The 24,469-nt window shown below is 38.2% G+C and overlaps 1 protein-coding gene and 1 pseudogene across 1 annotated transcript in view; both read left to right on the top strand.

Moving 5' to 3' along the window:
• Positions 1-3,195, top strand: part of LOC134485278 (alcohol sulfotransferase-like) — an 80,133-nt gene extending 76,938 nt beyond the window's left edge. The window contains exon 6 of the mRNA XM_063281053.1: positions 2,969-3,195. Within this exon, the coding sequence (XP_063137123.1) occupies positions 2,969-3,081 (113 nt within the window). The 3' untranslated portion in view covers positions 3,082-3,195. The remainder of the gene's footprint in view (positions 1-2,968) is intronic.
• Positions 1-24,469, top strand: part of Ncl-ps3 (nucleolin, pseudogene 3) — a 415,248-nt pseudogene that overhangs the window by 102,137 nt on the left and 288,642 nt on the right.

The following is a 24,469-nucleotide window of genomic DNA, read 5'->3' as shown; positions in this document are numbered from 1 at the left end:
CAGAACAGATGGAAAATAAATTAAGACAAATTTCCATGACAACAATTATTATTTGTGCTTTTCCAGGAAGTTTCTTCTAGGATGAGACCGCACATGGATTTAATCTCTTCCAAATGTATATACTCTTTGTCATGCAGGATAGATTATAAGAGCAATACATACATACATACATACATACATACATACATACATACATACATACATGAATGCATGCATGAATGTATGCATAAGACCATAATATAATTCTGTCAAGTACTTGATCAGACTTCATAAATCTTTTGTATTTTAATTATCCTAGTGATTATATGTGGCATAATTTTGCATTTGAAAATAACTATTATTTTGGGGGATTATATTTTTTAAACTAGTGTGATGCATAGGTAGTAAGCCATGTACCTCTGGAAACCAAGTCACTAGTTGGGGATACCAAATTCATTAACAATCTGCTTCACTACCTTATAGAGGAAAATAAAATGGATATGAGTGGGAACAATTTTGAAAGGAAAAAGAATGTAAACATATTATTTTTCTTCTCAATTTCTATATCAGATTGGTGGTGTTTTTGAATCATCCATGTATGAACAAGTCAAATATTAATTCTAATCGCAATTTCATTATTTATCATTAGATAACCTAATTCCCTAAATCATAAATCTTTAAAATTCTGTATTAAATGTAGACTTGCCTTAGATTGAAATAAGTCACTACACCAATTTTCCCATATTCTTTAATTCTTCTTCCTGAGTCACAAGTAAAATATATTTTATTGTCTCTGGAGAGCTACTTTTCAGCTTTACCCAGTAGACTCGATCATTCAAGTTGATGAGATGAATGTGGATTTAACCTCTAAGCAATAATTTTCCACATGCAATTGTAGTCATTGTAATTCCACAATTATATACAGCAGGAAATGCAAACTAGAGATATGTTCACCATCATTCAATCCCTGTTTGATTGACGAGACTTTTGTAAAGGCAATACCACAATCAGGACATGTGTAGGAAGTATCTTCTGACAAACTTCAAAAGTCCAAGCCCTCATTACTTCACAGTGTATGTTTACTCTACAAAGTACTAGGGCCATTTACTCTTTTTACTGGTATTTTCAGAAGACAATGATCAGAGATGCAAAGGGAAGGTGACCGATGGAATGCAGAAGAAGCCTGCCATGTGCAGGCCAAAACGAAAAGTCTACAATGGTCTGAACAAAATACCATGATGTGAGAGCTGCACCCTCCAGAACTATGAGGAAAATCCTTTTCAACAAGAACTAACCTACCATATGTTTGGCTTATCCTGCCATCTGGCTAATCCTTCCATCTGAGGCACACAAGTTTGGGTAGATTTTTAGAAAATATTAATGAAAATAAATGTACATCTGTAAGGTGCAAAGGATTTTGACATAGGTGGACTTTGAACTCCATGTGTGTACCTCCAAAGATCTGTTTCTCTGATGGATTGCTTTATTCTATCGTGAAGCCAAATTGAGTTTGTTGAGATTCTTGTAGTCCAGTTTCTATCTGGTTTGGCTTATCAGGATCCAGACATGATGTGGAAAACAGTAAGAAATCTTGGTTTAATAATGAATAATGTAAGAAACCTGAGAATAGCAATGGATACTGATAGGCACCCTTCTATTCAGAAGACATTTTATATTCATATTAGTTAATGGTATATTATTTGAATATGCTGTATTAGTGATTTACATTTTTACTACTTCTTTATATATTTTTTAATATGGACCACAGGGGGATTAAAATTAACTTATATGATAAAATAGAAAGAAAGAAATGTGATAAAGAAAAGCATGACTTCTATTGTCGATCTTTTTGGATTCCATTCCACATCCATCACTATCACACTGGGGAAATCTCAAAGACTAATTTTTCCTCATCAGCAAAGTTAGAGCACTGCCTATGACTTTCTCACAAAATCTTGAATTCAATAAAAAAAATTCCACACTGAGTTCGTCCTATACGTCTGTCACTCTTTGTGAAATGAATTATTTAGTAATTTAAGAAACACTTGCTTTTGAAATATATTAGATGCATGTTCTGTGCGTATATTTAAAGCAGAAATACATGGAACACATCACAGTGCCACAGCTAGGCAATACAGAAAGGATGGGTGCTGTGGGGTGGTAAATGGAAGAAAGATGGTATGAGAATTTTACTGCATCATTAGTAAGGACCAAGATGTAATTATATGAAAGATATTATGCCTCTGGTGTGAAGCAAGACACAACACAGCATGAGCAGTTGGACAATTTCTGTGGCTAAATTTAAAGACCTTCTGTAATGGAGTAGTGAAAACCAATGTGTGGTCAGAAGAGACAGTGCTGCAAAGGTTAGGACTGAAATTGTACAGATCTTCATGCATCACAAAACAACGTGGCTGAGTGAAACAGAACTCCTGCAATGTTGTCAGCTGGGAATGTCTGAGTAACCTGTTTCCTGTGGGAAAATCAAAGCAGCTGAACTTCTGCTCATAACTGTATATGCAGCACTCATGTAAACTCACACACATAAGTTTATCTTTTTAAAGATATTATTTGAATGTTGCTTGCATGCTGTGAAGAACTTCTATAAGTTAACACTAAAATGTAGATAGTACAGTTGAAGTCTGTTTTGATAATTGAGATGATAAACACTCTTAAGTTGGATAATGTGATAGAAACATTTGATGGGAAGTAGGAATAATCTGGATAAATAAAAAGGTCAAGTCAGTGTTGCTGCTCTTAGATTGTCTAGCATATAGGTTGGGTGAGGAAAAGGTAGGACATAATTTCCACAGAGGAAGAAGTCTGTATATATGATTTCAGAGATTAAGTATGTTTCTACAGAAAATGGTAGTTTGCTTTATTAACTGTGAGGTCTTTATCAAATAGATGGTAAGAGCATATGGTGGGAGGAGCCAGAGCAGTGTAAGTCCATTATTAACCCACCTATATGTTTGCTTCACATTTCCAGGCACAACTAATGACTGGAAGAATCACTTCACAGTAGCCCAAGCTGAAGCCTTTGATAAAGTGTTCCAGGAGAAAATGGCCGGTTTCCCTCCAGGGATGTTCCCATGGGAATAAATTTTCAAAAGTTTTAAATATTTTATGAACACTGATGTTTATGTTTATGTTGTTCTATGATGTCTGAATAACTGAATGTGATCATTGAATAAATCCTGTTGTGGAATTGTGAAAGTAATTTTTTAAAAGATAGTATTATTAATACTAGTAGTATCAGCAGCGGTGGTGGTGGTGGTGGTGGTGGTGGTGGTGGTGGTGGTGGTGGGTGTACCTTTCAGTTTGTAGTGCCTTTAGATGCCAGAACACTGCACTGGTACTAGGGACCTGCAGTTTCATTAAGCTGTAAACTTCTTGCTTTGGGTGCTAGAAACTGACCTCAGGTCCTCTGCCTAAACAATACAGTACTACTAATATCTCTCCATTTTTAGAGTCATGTCTTCAGCCTAGAATCATGGAGTCTTGAGTCATCAAATATTTGCTACTTTTATTAATGTTTTATAGTATATTATCAGCAAATTCCTATTTATTTACTAGAATTCCAGCTTTAAAACATTTTATTTTCTTTTATAAGTAATTTATTTGCGGTTTTATTTACTGGGAATGGATACAAGAAAACATTCTCAATGTGATGCTATGGAAATTAAACATGTATTAATTAGTACTTACATATTTATTATACTTTGCACAAATATCACCTTAAAACACACACATATATATATATTATTTTTCTCTTTTTTCATTTATTTATTTCCTTATTTATTCACTTTTCATGATGGTTGCAGCCATCTTTTCTCCTCTCCATCCCACACTGATAACTTCCTCCCTCTGCCTCCTCTTCTCTTCTCCTCAAGGAATGGGGGCCCTGCTATTCTCCCTCTTAGGGAAGAACCCACCGTGGCACATCAAATCAAATCAGGACTGACTTTCCTAATGAGTCCAGTGAAAGCAGCCCAACTATGAGAAAGTGATCCAAAGGCAGGGAACAGAGTCGAAGTCAGAGACTGCCCTTGCCTCAATTGGTTTTCTAGAGACTCACATGAAGACTAAGATTCACAATAGCTACTTACGTGTAGGCGGCCTAGGTCCAATTAGTGCATGGTTCAGTCTTTGGGAGCCAATATAGGCCCAGGTTACTTGCCTCTGTAGATCTTCTTCTGGTGATCTTGACCATTGCAGCTCCTTCAATCCTATACACAACTCTTCCTTAAGACTCCCTGAGCTTTGTCTAATGCTTGGATGTTGTTCTTGGTCTGTTTTCATCAAATGCTGGATAAAACCTCGAAGATATCAGATACAGTAGACTCTTATTTGCAAGAATAGCAGAGTATCATTAAATAGTGTCAAGGGTTTGCTATTTGCCCTATGGTGGTATTGTTGTAAAATTATAAAAAGGTTTGTCTTTTCCCCCACTAGGTCCAGCACTGCAGTGCCCAAAGATATCTAGTAGATATCTTGCCAGAAACGCACATCCCAATGCAGCCCAGTGTATCTGCCACCACACATACACCCAAACTCAATTCTCCACAAGAAAGAACACAAACACAAAAACCTCTGATCCAATTGATAAGATATAATTGCCCACCTAATCATACAAAGCTCTGTACACATCCATGCCTTAAGAATATTCATAAAAATATAGAAATACACAGAGTGGAATCTTAACATCATCTTCCATGTTCTCTCCGCGGCTTTTCTTCCAGCCTCCCCAGTCTTTCCCCATTTCCATCAGAGTCTCTTCCTCTTCCCTCAAACTTTTCTCCCTTCTATCCTTGCTCCTCTTTCAGTGACAGACCTCATTCTGTCTTGTACCTTCCTATACACGCGTGATGACATCATCCCAAAATTCACCCATTTTGTCTAACTTAAAAAAAACTTTCTCACAAATGTAAGCTGAGTACAACAATTATCACTTTGTAATTAAAAGCATAAAATATATATAGCACCCAGTCAAGCACTTTATCATTTAAATAGAACATTAATCCCTTACAGCTAAATAAAAGCTTAAAAAGACGGATACCAGGTACCAAAGTTAAATCAGGAACAAATAAACCATCTAAACAACTCCATAACTCCTAAAGAAATAGAAGCAGTTATTAACAGCCTCCCAACCAAAAAGAGCCCAGGTCCAGATGTGTTCAGTTCAGAATTCTATCAACCCTTCATAGAAGACCTCATACCGATACTGTCCAAACTATTCCACAAAATAGAAACAGAGCACTACCAAATTCCTTCTATGAAGCCACAATTACTCTTATACTGAAACCTCACAAAGACCCAACAAAGAAAGAGAAATTCAGACCAATTTCCCTTATAAATATTGACACAAACATACATAGGATTTTTGCAAACTGAATCCAAGAACACATCAAAACGATCATCCATCAGGATCAAGTAGGCTTCATTCCAGGGATGCAGGGATTATTTAATATATGAAAATCCATCAATATAATCCACCATATAAAAATCTCAAATGTAAGAACCACATGGTTATTTCATTAGATGCCGAGAAAGAATTTGACAAAATTCAACCTCCCTTCATTATAAAAGACCTGGACAGATGAGGAATTCAATGCCCATATCTAGACATAATAAAACCAATATACAGCAAACCAGTAGCTAATATCAAACTACTTGGGGAGAAACTTGAAGCAGTCCCATTAAAATCAGCAATTAGGCAAGGCTGCCTACTCTCTCCCTACTTATTCAATATAGTACTTGAAGTACTAGCCAGAGCAATTGGTCAGTGAAAGGAGGTCAAAGGAATACAAATTGGAAGGGAAGAAATCAAAATATCACCATTTGCCAATGATATGATAGTATACTTAAGCAACCCCAAAATTCCACCAGAGAATTACTTAACCTGGTAAACAACTTCAGCAAATTGTCAGGGTACAAAATTTACTCAAACAAATCAGTAGCCTTCCTCTACTCACAGGATAAAGAGGCTCAGAAAGAAATTAAGGAAATGACACCATTCCCAATAATTCCAAATACCATAAAAGATCTTGGTGTGACTTTAACCGAGCAAGTGAAAGATCTTTATGACAAGAACTTCAAATTTCTGAAGAAAGAACTTGAGGAAGACTATAGAAGATGGAAAGATCTTCCATGCTCATGGATTGGCAGGATTAATATAGTAAAGATGGCCTTTTGTCAAAAGCAATATGCAGACTCAATGTAATCCCTATCAAAATTCCTACTCAATATTTTATAGAGATAGAAAGAACAATTTGCAAATTCATTTGGAATAACAACAAACCCAGGATTGTGAAAATTATACTCAACAATTAAAGAGCTTCTTGGGTAAATCAGCATCCCTGACTTCAAGCAGGAATACAGAGCAGTAGTCATAAAAACTGTATAGAATTGGTACAGAGATAGGCAGATTGATCAGTCGAACAGAATTGAAGACCTAGAAATGAACCCACACACCTATAGCCACTTGATATGTGTCAAAGGAGCTAAAGCCATACAATGAAAGGAAGATAGCATTTTCAACAAATGGCGCTGGGTCAACTGGCAGTCAGCATGTAGAAGAATGCATATTGGTCCATTCTTATCATGATGTACAAAGCTTAAGTCTAAGTGGATCAAGGACACCCATAAAAAACCAGATACTCTAAAGCTAATAGAATAAAAAGTGGGGAAGAGTCTTGAACACATGGGCACTGGGGAAAATTTCCTGAACAAAACACCAATGGCTTATTCTCTAAGATCAAGAATCGACAAATTGGACCTCACAAAATTACAAAGCTTTTTTTTTATTAACTTGAGTATTTCTTATTTACATTTCGAGTGTTATTCCCTTTCCCGGGTTCCGGGCCAACAACCCACTTATCACTCCCCCTCCCCTTCTTTATGGCTCTTTCCCTCCTGATCCTCCCCATTGCCACTCTCCCTCCAAGAATCACGTTCACTGGGGGTTCAGGCTTAGCAGGACCAAGGGCTTCCCCTTCCACTGATGATCTTACTAGGATATTCACTGCTACGTATGAGGTCAGAGTCCAGGGTCAGTCCATGTATAGTCTTTAGGTAGTGGCTTAGTCCCTGGAAGCTCTGGTTACTAGGCATTTTTTTTATTACCTTGAGTATTTCTTATATACATTTCGAGTGTTATTCCCTTTCCCGGTTTCTGGGCAAACATCCCCCTCCCCCCTCCCCTTCCTTATGGGTGTTCCCCTCCCAACCCCCCCCATTGCCGCCCTCCCCCCCACAGTCTAGTTCACTGGGGGTTCAGTCTTAGCAGGACCCAGGACTTCCCCTTCCACTGGTGCTCTTACTAGGATATGCATTGCTACCTATGAGGTCAGAGTCCAGGGTCAGTCCATGTATAGTCTTTAGGTAGTGGCTTAGTCCCTAGAAGCTCTGGTTGCTTGGCATTGTTGTACAAATGGGGTCTCGAGCCCCTTCAAGCTCTTCCAGTTCTTTCTCTGATTCCTTCAACGGGGGTCCTATTCTCAGTTCAGTGGTTTGTTGCTGGCATTCGGCTCTGTATTTGCTGTATTCTGGCTGTGTCTCTCAGGAGCGATCTACATCCAGCTCCTGTCGGTCTGCACTTCTTTGCTTCATCCATCTTGTCTAATTGGGTGGCTGTATATGTATGGGCCACATGTGGGGCAGGCTCTGAATGGGTGTTACTTCAGTCTCTGTTTTAATCTTTGCCTCTCCCTTCCCTGCCAAGGGTATTCTTTTTCTTCATTTAAAGAAGGAGTGAAGCATTCACATTTTGATCATCCGTCTTGAGTTTTGTTTGTTCTAGGGATCTAGGGTAATTCAAGCATTTGGGCTAATAGCCACTTATCAATGAGTGCATACCATGTATGTCTTTCTGTGATTGGGTTAGCTCACTCAGGATGATATTTTCCGGTTCCAACCATTTGCCTACGAATTTCATAAACTCGTTGTTTTTGATAGCTGAGTAATATTCCATTGTGTAGATGTACCACATTTTCTGTATCCATTCCTCTGTTGAAGGGCATCTGGGTTCTTTCTAGTTTCTGGCTATTATAAATAAGGCTGCGATGAACATAGTGGAGCACGTGTCTCTTTTATATGTTGAGGCATCTTTTGGGTATATGCCCAAGAGAGGTATAGCTGGATCCTCAGGCAGTTCAATGTCCAATTTTCTGAGGAACCTACAGACTGATTTCCAGAATGGTTTTACCAGTCTGCAATCCCACCAACAATGGAGGAGTGTTCCTCTTTTTTCCACATCCTCGCCAGCTACTGCTGTCACCTGAGTTTTTGATCTTAGCCATTCTCACTGGTGCGAGGTGAAATCTCAGGGTTGTTTTGATTTGCATTTCCCTTATGACTAAAGATGTTGAACATTTCTTTTTTTTTTTTTTGCAATCAGCAAGAGGGTTTATTGGAAAACACAGGTACCTGTGGGCACACAGTCTCTTCGGAGGACTTGCGCGCCCAGCAGCTCCAGCATGGGGCTTTTATAGGGATTGGGGAAGCAGAAGCGGGCGTACAGAAGCAGATGCATAGTTACGGGGATTGGTGGATTCAAACGAGGCACATAGACATGTTCACATATGATTGGCTATTTCACATGATGAGGTAATAAGGTATAGCTACACACATTGGCAGGTTTGGGGCGTCGTGGATGTCGGGGGCTGGCGGCTTATCTCTTCCTGCCAGGTGGCCTGTGAGTCAGATCCGGTACTCCTGGTCTGTTCTGCATTCCTTTCTTTTTATGGTCTGTTAGTTCTAGCGGCAGGGCGGGGCTGCCCGGACTCGCTTTTCACAGTGTTTAGTCCTGAGTTGAAACATACTCTTTTAACTTCATATTTTTAAACCTAAAATCTGTATAATTTTCCTTTCATTCCCCTCTTCTTCTACTAAGTAATTCTAATCTTAGAATTTTGATATCAAGTCTCGTATTTGGTCTCACCAGTTGTCCTAACTGACTCGTACTGTTGTCTCAGAACCAGATGTTAAACATTTCTTTAGGTGTTTCTCAGCCATTCGGCATTCCTCAGATGGGAATTCTTTGTTTAGCTCTGAACACCATTTTTTAATAGGGTTATTTGTTTCCCTGCGGTCTAACTTCTTGAGTTATTTGTATATTTTGGATATAAGGCCTCTATCTGTTGTAGGATTGGTAAAGATCTTTTCCCAATCTGTTGGTTGCCGTTTTGTCCTAACCACAGTGTCCTTTGCCTTACAGAAGCTTTGCAGTTTTTTGAGATCCCATTTGTCGATTCTTGATCTTAGAGCATAAGCCATTGTTCTTTTGTTCAGGAAATTTTTTCCAGTGCCCATGTGTTCCAGATGCTTCCCTAGTTTTTCTTCTATTAGTTTGAGTGTGTCTGGTTTCATGTGGAGGTCCTTGATCCACTTGGACTTAAGCTTTGTACAGGGTGATAAGCATGGATCGATCTGCATTCTTCTACATGTTGACCTCCAGTTGAACCAGCACCATTTGCTGAAAATGCTATCTTTTTTCCATTGGATGGTTTTGGCTCCTTTGTCAAAAATCAAGTGACGATAGGTGTGTGGGTTCATTTCTGGGTCTTCAATTCTATTCCATTGGTCTATCTGTCTGTCTCTGTACCAATACCATGCAGTTTTTATCACTATTGCTCTGTAATACTGCTTGAGTTCAGGGATAGTGATTCCCCCTGAAGTCCTTTTATTGTTGAGGATAGCTTTAGCTATCCTGGGTTTTTTGTTATTCCAGATTTATCTGGCATTGTTGTTCATAAGGAGTCTCAAGCCCCTTCAAGCTCTTCCAGTTCTTTTTCTGATTCCTTCAACGGGGGTCCTGTTCTCAGTTCAGTCGTTTACTGCTGGCATTTGCCTCTGTATTTGCTGTATTCTGGATGTGTCTCTCAGGAAAGATTTACAACTGGCTCCTTTTGGCCTGCACTTCTTTACTTCATCCATCTTGTCTAATTGGGTGGCTGTATAATTATGGGCCGCATGGGGGGCAGGCTCTGAGTGGGTGTTCCTTCTGTGTCTGTTTTAATCTTTGCCTCTCTATTCCCTGCCAAGGGTATTCTTGTTCCCCTTTTAAAGAAGGAGTGAAGCGTTCACATTTTGATCATCTGTCTTGAGATTCATGTGTTCTATGCATCTAGGGTAATTCAAGCATTTGGGCTAATAGCCACTTATCAATGAGTGCATACCATGTGTATTTTTCTGTGACTGGGTTACCTCACATCAGGATGATATTTTCCAGTTCCAAACATTTGCCTATGAATTTCATTAAGGCATTGTTTTTGATAGCTGAGTAATATTCCATTGTGTAGATATACCACCTTTTCTCTATCCATTCCTCTGTTGAAGGGCATCTGGATTCTTTCCAGCTTCTGGCAATTATAAATAAGGCTTCTATGAACATAGTGGAGCACGTGCCTTTTTTATATGTTGGGACATCTTTTGGGTATATGCCCAAGAGAGGTATAGCTGGATCCTCAGGTAGTTCAATGTCCAATTTTCTGAGGAACCTCGAGACTGATTTCCAGAATGGTTGTACCAGTCTGCAATCCCACCAAAAATGGAGGAGTGTTCCTCTTTCTCCACATCCTTGCCAGCATTTGCTGTCACCTGAGTTTTTGATCTTAGCCATTCTCACTGGTGTGAGTTGAAATCTCAGGGTTGTTTTGATTTGCATTTCCCTTATGACTAAAGATATTTAATATTTCTTTAGGTGTTTCTCAGCCATTTGGCATTCCTCAGCTGTGAATTCTTTGTTTAGCTCTGAACCCCATATTTTAATAGGGTTATTTGTCTCCCTGCGGTATAACTTCTTGAGTTCTTTGTATATTTAGGATAGAAGCCCTCTATCTGTTGTAGGATTGATAAAGACCTTTTCTCAATCTGTTGGATTCCGTTTTGTCCTAACCACAGAAGTTTTAAGTGACCCCAAAAGTTTCACCAGAGAAATACTAAAGCTGATAAACAACTTCAGCCTTTGTCCTTTGCCTTACAGAAGATTTGCAGTTTTATGAGATGCCATTTGTCGATTCTTGGTCTTAGAGCATAAGCCATTGGTGTTTTGTTCAATAAATTTTTTCCAGTGCCCATGTGTTTGAGATGCCGCCCTAGTTTTTCTTCTATTATTTGAGTGTATCTGGTTTGATGTGGAGGTCCTTGATCCACTTGGATTTAAGCTTTGTACAGGGTGATAAGTATGGATCGATCTGCCTTCTTCTACATGTTGACCTACAGTTGAACTAGCACCATTTGCTGACAATGCTCTTCTTTCCATTGGATGGTTTTGGCTCCTTTTTCAAAAATCAGGTGACCATAGGTGGGTGGGTTCATTTCTGGGTCTTCAATTCTGTTCCATAGGTCTATCTGTCTGTCTCTGTACCAATACCATGCAGTTTTTATCACTATTGCTCTGTAATACTGCTTGAGTTCAGGGATAGTGATTCCCACTGAAGTCCTTTTATTGCTGAGGATAGTTTTAGCTATTCTGGATTTTTTGTTATTCCAGATGAATTTGTAAATTGTTCTGTCTAACTCTTTGAAGAATTGGATTGGTATTTTGATGGGGATTGCATTGAATCTGTAGATCGCTTTTGGTAAAATGGCCATCTTTACTATATTAATCCTGCCAATCCATGAGCATGGGAGATCTTTCCGTCTTCTGAGATCTTCTTCAATTTCTTTCTTCCGAGTCTTTAAGTTTTTATTGTACAGATATTTTACTTGCTTGGTTAAAGTCACACCGAGGTATTTTATATTATTTGGGTCTATTATGAATGGTGTCATTTCCCTAATTTCTTCCTCGGCTTGTTTCTCTTCTGTGTAGAGGAAGGCTACTGATTTATTTGAGTTAATTTTATACCCAGCCACTTTGCTGAAGTTGTTTATCAGCTTTAGTATTTCTCTGGTGAAACTTTTGGGGTCACTTAAAATACTATCGTATCATCTGCAAATAGTGATATTTTGACTTCTTCTTTTCCGATCTTTATCCCCTTGATCTCCTTTTATTGTCTGATTGCTCTGGCTAGAACTTCAAGAGCTATACTGAATAAGTAGGGAGAGAGTGGGCAGCTTTGTCTAGTCCCTAATTTTAGTGGGATTGCTTCAAGTTTCTCTCCATTTAGTTTAATGTTAGCAACTGGTTTGCTGTATATAGCTTTTACTATGTTTAGGTATGGGCCTTGAATTCCTTTCCTTTCCAGGACTTTTATCATGAACGGCTGTTGAATTTTGTCAAATGATTTCTCAACATCTAATGAAATGATCATGTGGTTTTGTTCTTTCAGTTTCTTTATATAATAGATTACGTTGATGGTTTTCCATATATTAAACCATCCCTTATGCCTGGGATGAAGCCTACTTCATCATGGTGGTTGATTGTTTTGATGCCTCTTGGATTCTGTTTGCCAGAATTTTATTGAGTATTTTTGCGTCGATATTCATAAGGGAAATTGGTCTAAAGTGCTCTTTCTTTGTTGGGTCTTTGTGTGGTTTAGGTATAAGAGTAATTGTTGCTTCATGGAAGGAATTCAGTAGTGTTCCATCTATTTCAATTTTGTGGAATAGTTTGGATAGTATTGGTATGACGTCTTCTATGAAGGTCTGATAGAATTCTGCACTAAACCTGTCTGGGCCTGGGCTCTTTTTGGTTGGGAGACCTTTAATGACTGCTTCTATTTCCTTAGGAGTTATGGGGTTGTTTAACTGGTTTATCTGTTCCTGATTTAACTTCGGTACTTGGTATCTGTCTAGGAAATTGTCCATTTCCTGTAGATTTTCAAGTTTTGCTCAATATAGGCTTTTATAGTAAGATCTCATCATTTTTTGAATTTCCTTTGAATCTGTAGTAATGTCTCCCTTTTCATTTCTGATTTTGATAATTGGGATACACTCTGTGTGTCCTCTCGTTAGTCTGGCTTAGCGTTTATCTATCTTGTTGATTTTCTCAAAGAACCAACTTTTGGTTCTGTTGATTCTTTCTATGGTCCTTTTTGTTTCTACTTGGTTGATTTCAGCTCTGAGTTTGATTATTTCCTGCCTTCTACTAATCCTGGGTGTATTTGCTTCTTTTTGTTCTAGAGCTTTAAGGTGTGCTGTCAAGATGGTGACATATGCTCTCTCCTGTTTCTTTCTGCAGGCACTCAGAGGTATGAGTGTTCCTCTTAGCACAGCTTTCATTGTGTCCCAAAGTTTGGGTATGTTGGAACTTCATTTTCATTAAATTCTAAGAAGTCTTTAATTTTTTTCTTTATTTCTTCCTTGCCCAGGATATCGTTGAGTAGCATTGTTCAACTTCCATGTATATGTGGGCGTTCTTCCCTTATTGTTATTGAAGACCAGCTTTAGGCTGTGGTGGTCTGATAGCATGCATGGGATTACTTCTATCTTTCTGTACCTGTTTAGGCCCGTTTTTTACCAATTTTATGGTCAGTTTTGGAGAAAGTACCATGAGGAACAGAGAAGAATGTATATCCTTTTGCTTTAGGATAGAATGTTCTATAAATGTTCATGACTTCTCTTAGTCTGTCTATGTCTCTGTTTAATTTCTGTTTCCATGATCTGTCCATTGATGAGAGTGGGGTGTTGAAATCTCCTACTATAATTGTGTGAGGTGCAATGTGTGTTTTGGGCTTTAGTAAGGTTTCTTTTACATATGTAGGTGCCCTTGTATTTGGGGCATATATATTTAGGATTGAGAGTTCATCTTGGTGGATTTTTCCTTTGATGAATATGAAGTGTCCTTCCTTATTTTTTGATGGATTTTAGTTGAAAATTGATTTAATTTGATATTAGAATGGCTACTCCAGCTTGCTTCTTTAGACCATTTGCTTGGAAAATTATTTTCCAGCCTTTCACTCTGAGGTAGTGTCTGTCTTTGTCTCTGAGGTGGGTTTCCTGTAATCAGAAGAATGCAGGGTCTTCATTGCATATCCAGTTTGTTAATCTATGTCTTTTTATTGGGGAGTTGAGACCATTGATGGTGAGAGGTATTAAGGTATAGTGAATATTGCTTCCTGGTATATTCATATTTGTATGTGAGGTTATGTTTGTGTGCTTTTCTTCTCTTTGTTTTGTTGCCAAGATAATTAGTTTCTTGCTTCTTCTAGGGTATAGCTTGCTTCCTTATGTTGGCCTTTACCATTTATTATCCTTTGTAGCGCTGGATTTGTAGAAAAATATTGTGTAAATTTGTTTTTTTTCATCAAATATCTTGGATTCTCCATCCATGTTAATTGAGAGTTTTGCAGTATACAGTAACCTGGGCTGGCATTTGTGTTGTCTTAGGGTTTGTATGACATCTGTTCAGGATCTTCTGGCTTTCATAGTCTCTGGCGAAAAGTCTGGTGTGATTCTGATAGGTATGCCTTTATATGTTACTTGACCTTTTTCCCTTACTGCTTTTAATATTCTTTCTTTATGTTGTACATTTGGTATTTTGAGAATTATGTGATGGGAGGTGTTTCTTTTCTAGTCCAGTCTATTTGGAGTTCTGTAGGCTTCTTGTATGCTTATGCGTATCTCTTTCTTTAGGTTAGGGAAGTTTTCTTCTATGATTTTGTTGAAGATATTTACTGGTCCTTTGAGCTGGGAGTCTTCACTCTCTTCTATACCTATTATCCTTAGGTTTGATCTTCTCATTGAGTCCTGGATTTCCTGTATGTTTTGGACCAGTAGCTTTTTCAGCTTTACATTATCTTTGACAGTTGAGTCAATGATTTCTATGGAATCTTCTGCTCCTGAGATTCTCTCTTCCATCTCTTGTATTCTGTTGGTGATGCTTGTATCTACGGCTTCTTGTCTCTTCCTTTGACTTTCTATATCTAGGGTTGTTTCCATGTGTTCTTTCTTGATTGCTTCTATTTCCATTTTTAATTCCTTCAACTGTTTGACTGTGTTTTCCTGGAATTCTTTCAGGGATTTTTGTGATTCCTCTGTGTAGGCTTCTACGTGTTTATTTATGTTTTCCTTCATTTCTGTAAGGCAGTTCTTCATGTCTTTCTTGAAGCCATCCAGCATCATTATCAACTATGATTTTGAATCTAGATCTTGCTTTTCTGGTGTGTTTGGATATTCCGTGTTTGCTTTGGTTGGAGAATTGGGCTACGATGATTCCATTTAGTCTTGGTTTCTGTTGCTTGGGTTCCTGCACTTGCCTCTCGCCATTAGATTATCTCTAGTGTTACTTTGTTCTGCTATTTCTGACAGTGGCAAGACTGTCCTATAAGTCTGTGTGTCAGGAGTGCTGTAGACCTGTTTCCCTGTTTTCTTTCAGCCAGTTATGGGAACAGAGTGTTCTGCTTTTGGGCGTGTAGTTTTTCCTATCTACAGTTCTTCAGCTGTTCCTTTGGGCCTGTTCTCTGAGTTCACCAGGCAGGTCGCTTGGAGCAGATAAGTTGATCTTACCTGTGGTCCTGAGGCTCAAGTTTGCTCGTGGGGTGTTGCTTATGAACTCTCCACGGGGGCAGCAACCAGGAGGACCTGAGCCGCCCTGGCCCGTGCACCAGAGGCCCAGATGGCATTTGGAATTTTCCTCTGGAGTCACAGATGTGGGCAGAGTGTAGTCTCTTCGGGCTTCCCAGGCGTGTCTGCCTCTCTAAAGGTTTTGCTCTGCCTCCCATGGGATTTGGGTGCACAGAACTGTTTATCCTGTCGGTCCCTTCAGTTTCCAGCGGTGTCTCAGATGCAGGGGTCTTGCTGCTCCTGTGCCCTTATCTGCGGGACCCCAGAGGCCGTATACAGTTTCCTCTTGGGCCAGGGATGTGGGCAGGGGTGGTCAGTGTTGGTGGTCTCTTCTGCTCTGCAGTCTCAGGAGTACCCACCTGTCAGGGCAGTGAGCTCTCTTTCCCATATGGTTTGGGGGCATTCCAAAACTTTTGTAAAAAAAAAGACACTGTCATTAGGATAAAACAGCAACCAACAGATTGGGAAAAGATGTTTACCAATACCTGATAGAGAACTAATATCAAAAATACACAAAGAACTCAAGAAGTTAGACTCAAGAGAGCCAAAGAACCCTATAAAAATTGGGGTATAGAGCTCATTCTCTCTGAGGATTATTGAATGGCCAAAAAGAACCTAAAGAAATGTTCAACATCCTTAGCCAACAGGGAAATGCAAATCAAAACAACCCTGAGATTCCACCTAACACCAGTCGGAATGGCAAAGATAAACTACTCAGGTGACAGCAGATGTTGGTGAGGACGTTGAGAAAGAGGAACACTCTTCCACTGTTGGTAGGATTGCAAACTGGTACAACCACTCTGTAAATTAGTCTGGAGGTTCCTCAGAAAATTGGACATTCTACTACCTGAGGACACAGCCATACCTCTCTTCGGTATATACTCAAAAGATGCTCAAACATACAACAAAGACATATGTTCCACTATGTTCATAGCAGCCTTATTTATAATAGCGAGAAGCTGGAAAGAACCCAGATGCCCTTCAATGGAGGAATGGATTAAAAAATGTGGCACATCTACACAATGGAATAATACTCAGTATCAAAAGCAATGACTTCATGAAATTCATAGCCAAATGGAATGAAGTATAAAATATCATCCTGAGTGAGGTTACTCAGTTACAGAAAAACATACTTGGTATGCACACATTCATAAGTGTATATTAGCCAAAAAGCCCAAATTACCCAAGATGTAATCCACAGACCACAGGAAGCTCAAGAAGAAGGATGACCAAAATGTGGATGCTCCCACTCCTTCTTAAAATGGGGAAAATATCCATAGGAGGGGATATAGAAGCAAAGTTTAGAGGAGCGACTCAAGGAATGGCCATTCGGGCCTGATCCACATGTGTTGCATATATGTACAGCCGCCAAAATTAGATAAGATTGATGAAGTTAGAAAATGCATGCTGAAAGGGACCAGATATGGATATTTCCTGAGAGACACATCCAGAGCATGTCAAATACATAGGTCAATGCTGGCAGCAAACCACCGAACTGAGAATAGGACCCACTTGGGGGCAATTAGCGGAATTATTGAAAGAGTTGAAGGAGTTTGCAACCCCATAAAAACAACACTGCCAACAAACCTGAGCTTCCAGTGGCTAAACCACTACTGAAAGATTGTACATGGACTGACCCAGGTCTCCATCTGCATTTGTAGCAGAGGATAGCCTCATTGGGGAATCAGGGGAAGGGGAAGCCCTTGGTCCTGCCAAAGTTGAATCCCCAGTGCAGGGGAATATGGCGGACAATAAGAGGGAGGTATAAGGGGAATACCTGTTTAGGGGAGGGAGAGGGGAAGGAATGAGGGCTTATGGACAGGACCTGGGAAGGGGAATAACCTTTGAAATGTAAATAAAGAAATATATCTAATAAAAATTGCAACAATATCTATGCTATATCCTGTTTATCCTGTATACTAACTGATAACTATCTAACTTAGTATGTATTTTCAGATTTAAACAGCCCGATAGGCTATGAGACTATATTCATTCTTCAATCCTGTTAGAAACCTGAGAATGACCAAATATCATTCAAGAGTCTGAGAATGACAGACTCTTGAAATGTAGAAATCTTGAAGGGCTAATAATTCTGGCTTGGAAAAATTATCAGTTAACTATTCTTCATAAAGTGTCCCTTTTGGGCAGAATTAGTCTGCAGATGAAACAGGTAGTTTCTGTCCAGTGACTGTCTTGTCACAAATATAGCCTCACCTAGCGACAGATATGCTCAATTTCATCATTAAATCTGGCAAAGGGGAACTATTAGGAGGAAATATGTCTCAAGAAAAGATAAATAATTGCAAATCTCATATTTTCTGGATTTTTGGTGTTTTTGAAAACCATCGATCTACAAAAGGTAATCTGGACAGCTGTCCATTAACTATTATCTTGAAATTATTCTAACAAACTTAGAGCCATGGTTTTGGTATTTGGCCCTTAACTCACATATGTAATCAACTCAGAATTTGTAAAGGCATTAATACAAGACTGGCTTTAAATCTTGTACTTTTAAACTTTTTTTAACAAATAAATAGTATACCAAAGCAAAGATATTATTTTAGATTGGCTACCAAATGAGATTATGACTATACAACTCAATCTAGTTAATTCCTCCCTGTTAAACAACAATTGTTAAATTACAATTCCTAAATTCTTCATAAAAACAAGCTTAGAAAAACCACTTTCAGCCCCTCAAAAGTTTAGGGAATTGGGGCAATGACTCTTCTATAACTTCTTCAAGCTCTTCTTGGGTGTTGAGAGATTCTTGAGGGTACAGGGTAGGAAGAATGAAGCAAATTCTGTAGCCAGATTTGTCCTGACTGGACCCAGCTGAAAGTCCTAGAGACCAGGAATCCGAGGAGGCACACTCTGCAAAATACGATTATCAAGACAAATGTTTAGAATTGAGATATCTTTTTGTTTGATTCTCTTGAATCTAGTTTTTCAGACGGTTTTCCTCTCACAAATGTGATCAGTCTGACTCTTTGAGGTTTCCCGAGCCTAATCACACTTTTTAAAATGCAAAAACAAAATCTTTTCCCCAGAATACTGTACTCTTTAATTAGTCTGTAATTAGAAAAGTTCGTGTCTTGTATTCTCTCCCAGAGTAATAATATAACCAGAAAACTCAAGGTCACACCCATTATGAAGATTAAATAATTAGCTAGATTCCTTTAGTAAAAGAAAGTAAGCTAAACAGTAGTGTTAAACAATGAGCCTGATAGGCTTTTGTAACCTGTCATATCGGGAAATTAACCCAAATTTTCCATGGAGCCCACATAAAGAGAATTTGTTCTTCATATGGTGAATATAAAAAATAATCACAAACCCCCATTAGCTGGCCTCAATGTGCCATATGTCCTTTCACATGATAATTTATGAAACAAACTAAACACCTTCTACCAATTCCAATATCAATAGGCAACTTACCAAACCAAGACTTTTGCCCAAAATATATAAATCTGTCAAGCACTTTACCCAGAGCCACAGATTTTTATTTAACTCTAATAACTTGTAAATATATCAATTCTCTACTTGGAGCCAGTGACTAATTCTCCATATCTATGTTGGAACCCTGGGCAAAAATCTCTACGTGATTCAGCTACTCACTACTCTATTCTTTTTTTTTTTGAAATGTAAATAAGAAATACCCAATTTAATAAAGATGGAGAAAAAAAGTTACAAAGACATTTCAGGGGGACTTGCTATAGATCCCCCTTCTGTTTTCCCCACCATGGACACCTTCCAGCAGTGTGGTAGCAACTAATAACATGTAACCATGTGGTCGTTTCTTGCTCAAATTTCCTTATGTTTTAGCTCAGGCTTTCTGGGTTACAGGAGCCCAGTGGGATGGTCCTCATGTCTGTTTCATTGCACTTTTCTAGGTCATGACAGTTTCTCAAAGCTTTGATACATGCCTTAGGTTTTATCATCCCCATTATGGATCATTAGAAACAATCAAATAGCACTATTTTTGGTTTACATACTTATTCCTTCCAAAATTCATGTTTCCATCCCTTTAATTTTGCTTTCCCCACTCCCTGCTAGATGTGAGATGTATACAATCATTCAGTATATATCCCTTTCATACTGGGTTCATTCGTTTACCACTATGTTGTTTGGAAAGTCATCTGTGCTCAGATGGTTTGATAACTTGTTATCTCTTATGTCTCAGTGATAAACTGATTTATGAACTTATTACAGTTTTGCTGTTCAACTATTGAACAACATCTTGATAGCGTCCCATGCTCAGCATTATGAATGAAGCATCTGTATAATTCTAATGCTGGTAAAAAGTCAGTCCTCAGAATTTTCTCTTCTGATTACTTTAGTTTGGGGTGCAAATATTCATTTATTTTAATCAGGCACATTTTCATATGCATATTATAGGTACATATACACATATTTATGAGGTGTTATATGACATTTTGACTCTTTCCTGACATTTTCGTTACAGACATTCAAGAATTTTATGAGGTTACGCTATTAAATTCTCAAAAGAGTTGCGAACAGAAGATAGAAGAAGCCAATCAAGTTGCACAGAAATGGGAGAAGACTCTCGTTCTTGATTCGTGTCGTGATAGTCTTCAGAAGTCCTCAGAGGTATGGTACTGAAACTCCTCAGAGTTGAGAGATGGAGACTTACATTCGTAAAGGAGTGGGGCCATCATTCCAGCAGTATAGTTCTTGCTCCTGTCGAATGGCAGCAGTGATACGCTTGCAGTCTAAATCCAGGAAAACATTTTTTCTAAGAGATAATTCAGACTACAAAAGGGCATGGTTTTTCATATTTGTGGATATGTGTTTTCAATTACATACATTAATTCTGTCAGGATTATTGTCTTAATTTGAGGTAGGTCAGGTTCATTCTTAAAAACAAACTTAAATCACCCTTTAATAATACCTGTCATTAAGAAGTAACTTGTCTAACTAGGATTTCAACCGCAATTTCCCATGGAGCCCATGTTAAAAGGAATATGGGTATCCTGAAAGAATTCATATAAAAAGCTTCACTTCCAGTCTACTCTAGCCTTCCCCATCCTTTCCATTCCATTCTCCTCCTATTCCCTTAAGCATTTCTCCCACCAATCCTTCCTTATTGTTCAATGACAGGCCTGTTCTGCGTTGTACCTGCCTACACCTTCATGATGACTTCATCCCACCGAGTGGGTCTCAAATTGTCGGGTTGTTCATTGGCCACTTCATCAAATTTGTTCTATCTTTAACCTTTCATGACCTGTAGGCAGGGAAAGTTTTGGGTGGAAGGTTTAATGGGTGGGTTGGTATGCCACTCCCTCAATTGGAATTCTTGCCTGGCTACAGGAGGTGACCACTCAAAGCTCCATGACTTCACTGCAAGAAGACTCAGATAGAGTCGCCCTCACATCCTCCCAGGAACCTCTCCCATTCCAGGTCTCCAGCTGGTCGCAGAGATGCCCCATTACCATCAATTTCACTTTTTCCTCCCGGGCCTCTACCTCAGACCCTAGACTCCCCATACTAAATTCCTCTGCAAACCTAAGCCCCATCTCCTCCCCCAAACACTTTTCTCTTTCCATCCACTTTTTATGTCTATTCTATTTCCCCTTCTGTCTGAGAATCCAGCATCCTCTCTTGAGTCCTTCCTGTTAATTAGCTTTTTGGGAATCTGTGTAACACTATTATCCTGAACTTTATGATCAGAATACACTTATAAGAAAGTACATAGTATTTTGGTCTTTCTGAGTCTGGATTACCTCACTTAGGATGATCTTCGGTTACATATATTTGCATGTAAACTGCATAATGTGCTTGTCCCTTAAGAGCTGAATAGCATTCCATTGTTTAAATGTACCACATTATTTCTTATCCATTCTTCTATTGAAAGACATCTAGATTGTTTTGACTTTCTGGCTATTATGAAATAATGCATCTATAAATATAATTGAACAAATGTTCTTGTCATATGATGGAGCATCTTTTGGGTATATGCCCAGGAGTGGTGAAACTCCATCTTGAGACAGAATTATTCTGAAATTTCTAAAATTGATTTTCAAAGTGGTATTAGAATTTTGCAGTTTTCCAAGCAATGAAGAAATGTTCCCTTTGCTACTTCCATACAAGCATGAGCTATCCCGGAGTTTTTGAACTTTGCAATTCTAATGAGTGTAAAATGGAATCTCAGGATTCTTTTGGTCTTTTTTTTTTTTTTTTTTCCGGAGCTGGGGACCGAACCCAGGGCCTTGAGCTTGCTAGGCAAGTGCTCTACCACTGAGCTAAATCCCCAACCCCTCTTTTGATTTGCATTTTCTTGATGATGTTAAACATTTCTTTAAGTGCCTTCTAAGATTCCTCTATAGAAATAACGTGTTTATATAGGTACACCATTTTTTAAATTTGCTTAAGTGGTTTGTTGTATTTAATTCTTGAGTTCTTTATGTATTTTGGATATAAACTCTTTGCCAGATATAGGGTTTATGAAGATATTTTCTTATTCAGTAGGCTGCCAATTTGTCCCTTTGATGCCGTTCTATGCCTAATAGAAACTTTTCTGATTTCCTGGGGTTCCATCTATTAATTGTTGATATTAGTGACTGGGATGTTGGTGTAGGTTGAAGAAGTCCTCTCCTATGCCAATGTGTTCAAGGCATTTCCCCAAATTCTTTTCTATCAGATTTAGTGTATCCAGTTTTACATTGAGGCCTTTGAGCCACTTTGATATGCATTTTGTGTGGGGTGATAGTTATGGGTCTACTTGCATTGTCCTATCTACAGACTTCTGGTTATACCAGAATCATTTTCTTGAAGATGCTTTCATTTTTCCATTGTATCGTTTTGGATTCTATGTCAAAAACCTAGTATCTGTCTCTGTGTAGGTTTACTTCTGGGTAAACAACTTATTCTACTTCACTGAATTACTTGTCTGTTTTTATGTAGTGCCATGTGGTTTTTATTACTAGTTCTCTGTAATGAACACTGAAAGCAGGTGATACTTCCAGAAATTCTTTAATTGTACATGATGGTTTAGCTATCCTGACTCTTTTCTTTTAGCACATAGAGTCAAGAATTATCCTTTCAAGGTGTGTGAAGAACTGTGTTAGAATTTTGATGGGAATCACAATAAATACGTAGATTGCTATTCGTAAGTTGGGCATTTTTACTATGTTAATACTACTGATACCTGAGCATGGTAGACTATGTCATCTTTGGATTTCTTCAATTTCTTGGCAGACAGCTGAAGTTATTATCATACAGATCTTTCACTTGCTTGTTTAGAGTTACACCAAGATGTTTTATATTATTTGTGGCTATTGTGAGTTTTGTTGTTACCTACTTCTTTCTCAGTCCATTTAACTTTTGTGTAAAGAAGGGTTACTGATTTTTTGATGCTAATTTTATATCCAGTCCCTTTGCTGAAGATGTTTATCAGCTGTATGAGCTCCCTGATAATGTTTTAGGGATACTTAAGTATACTATCTTCATATTATTTTTAAATAGTGATATTTTGACTCTTTCCTTTCCAACTTGTATCACCTTGTTGTCTTATTGCTATATCAAGAAATTTGAGTACTATATTGAATAAATATGTAGAGCATGGATAGCTTTCTCTTGTATCTGATTTTAGTGGAATTGCTTAAGTTTTCCCTCCATTCAATTTGATGATGGCTATTGACCTGGTGTATATTATCTTCATTTTGTTTAAGTATGTGCCTTGTATCACTGATAACTCTAAGACATTTAAGATGAAGAAGGGATGTTGGATTTTTTCAACATCAATATATGAGGTGACCATATATTTTTTCTACAATGTTTGTTTATACTGTAGAGTACATTGGTGGAATTTTATATGTTGAACATCCCTGTATTTCTGGGATGTTGAGTACTTGATCATGATCAATTATGGTTTTGATATGGTCTTTGAGTGGTCTTGCTAATATTGTGTTGAGTACTTTTGCATCAATGATTATTAGGGAAATTAGTCTCTAATTCTATTTCTTGGTGGAGTCTTTGTGTTGTGTAGGAATCAGGGTAACTGTTAACTCATGAAATGAATTTGGGAGTATGCCATCTGTTTCTCATTTGTAGAATAATTTGAGAGAGTATCACTATTGCTCTTCTTTGAAAGTCTGGTAGAATTCTGTGCTAAAACCATCTCTCCTGGAGCTAGTGAGTGGTGGTACAATTAAAAAAAGCATGACTGGTTCCCTCACTCTTCATTATTCCATACTGTACTTTTGATACTCTTGTTCTCAAGTGTTCACTCAATTGCATTAATTCTGGCAACATAGGGCCATATAGAACTAACCTTCATTTATCTCAAAGGTGGTTGGTTTCATTGCAGCACCATACCATGTTAGCCTAGCTATCTTCTGGCACCAGCAGTCTCTCCACTCCCACTGCTAGTCATGCTGACCAGTCCTGGCCAGCCTTCCAGACCCAGCTATGCAGTAATATCAAGATTCAACATACTTAACCTAACAGCCAGATTTATATGTTTAATACTCAATTTGCATTACATCCACACAATAAACTTACAACCAATTGATAAGGATAAAAACTGTCAACCCAGAAAAGATAAAGTTGTCTACAGAAATCCATCCCAGCTACATTGGCAATTGAGGATCACCAAGATCTGGGTCATCCTTCACAGTCTTCATTTTGATTCTCCTTCCTTATCTCCCTCTCTCCAAAACCTTTGTCCCCTCCTTATTTTATACTGCACAATCATGGCCTTGATCTAAATTGTGCCAGTGTTCACATGCATAATGACATCAACCTACACTTGTATCCTTTTTTAGCACAGAAGAGATTTATTACTACTTCTGTTTCTATAGGGGTTATATGTCTATTTAAATTGTTTACCTGATCTTAAGTTTGCTAAGTGTTATCTATCAAGAAAATTATTGATTTTACTTTTATATTCCATTTTTTATGAAGTGGAGGTTTTTAAGTAAGACTTAACAATTTTTTGTATTTTCTTAGTGTCTGTTGTTATGTTCCTCTTATAATTTCTGCTTTTAATTTAAATATTCTTTCTCTGTCTTTTAGTTAATTTGACTGA

The sequence above is a fragment of the Rattus norvegicus genome, chromosome 1 (genome assembly GCF_036323735.1).
Source record: "Rattus norvegicus strain BN/NHsdMcwi chromosome 1, GRCr8, whole genome shotgun sequence".
Lineage (NCBI taxonomy): Eukaryota > Metazoa > Chordata > Mammalia > Rodentia > Muridae > Rattus > Rattus norvegicus.
Note: the sequence above shows the minus strand (reverse complement) of the source record. Positions and strands in the feature narration are given on the sequence as shown.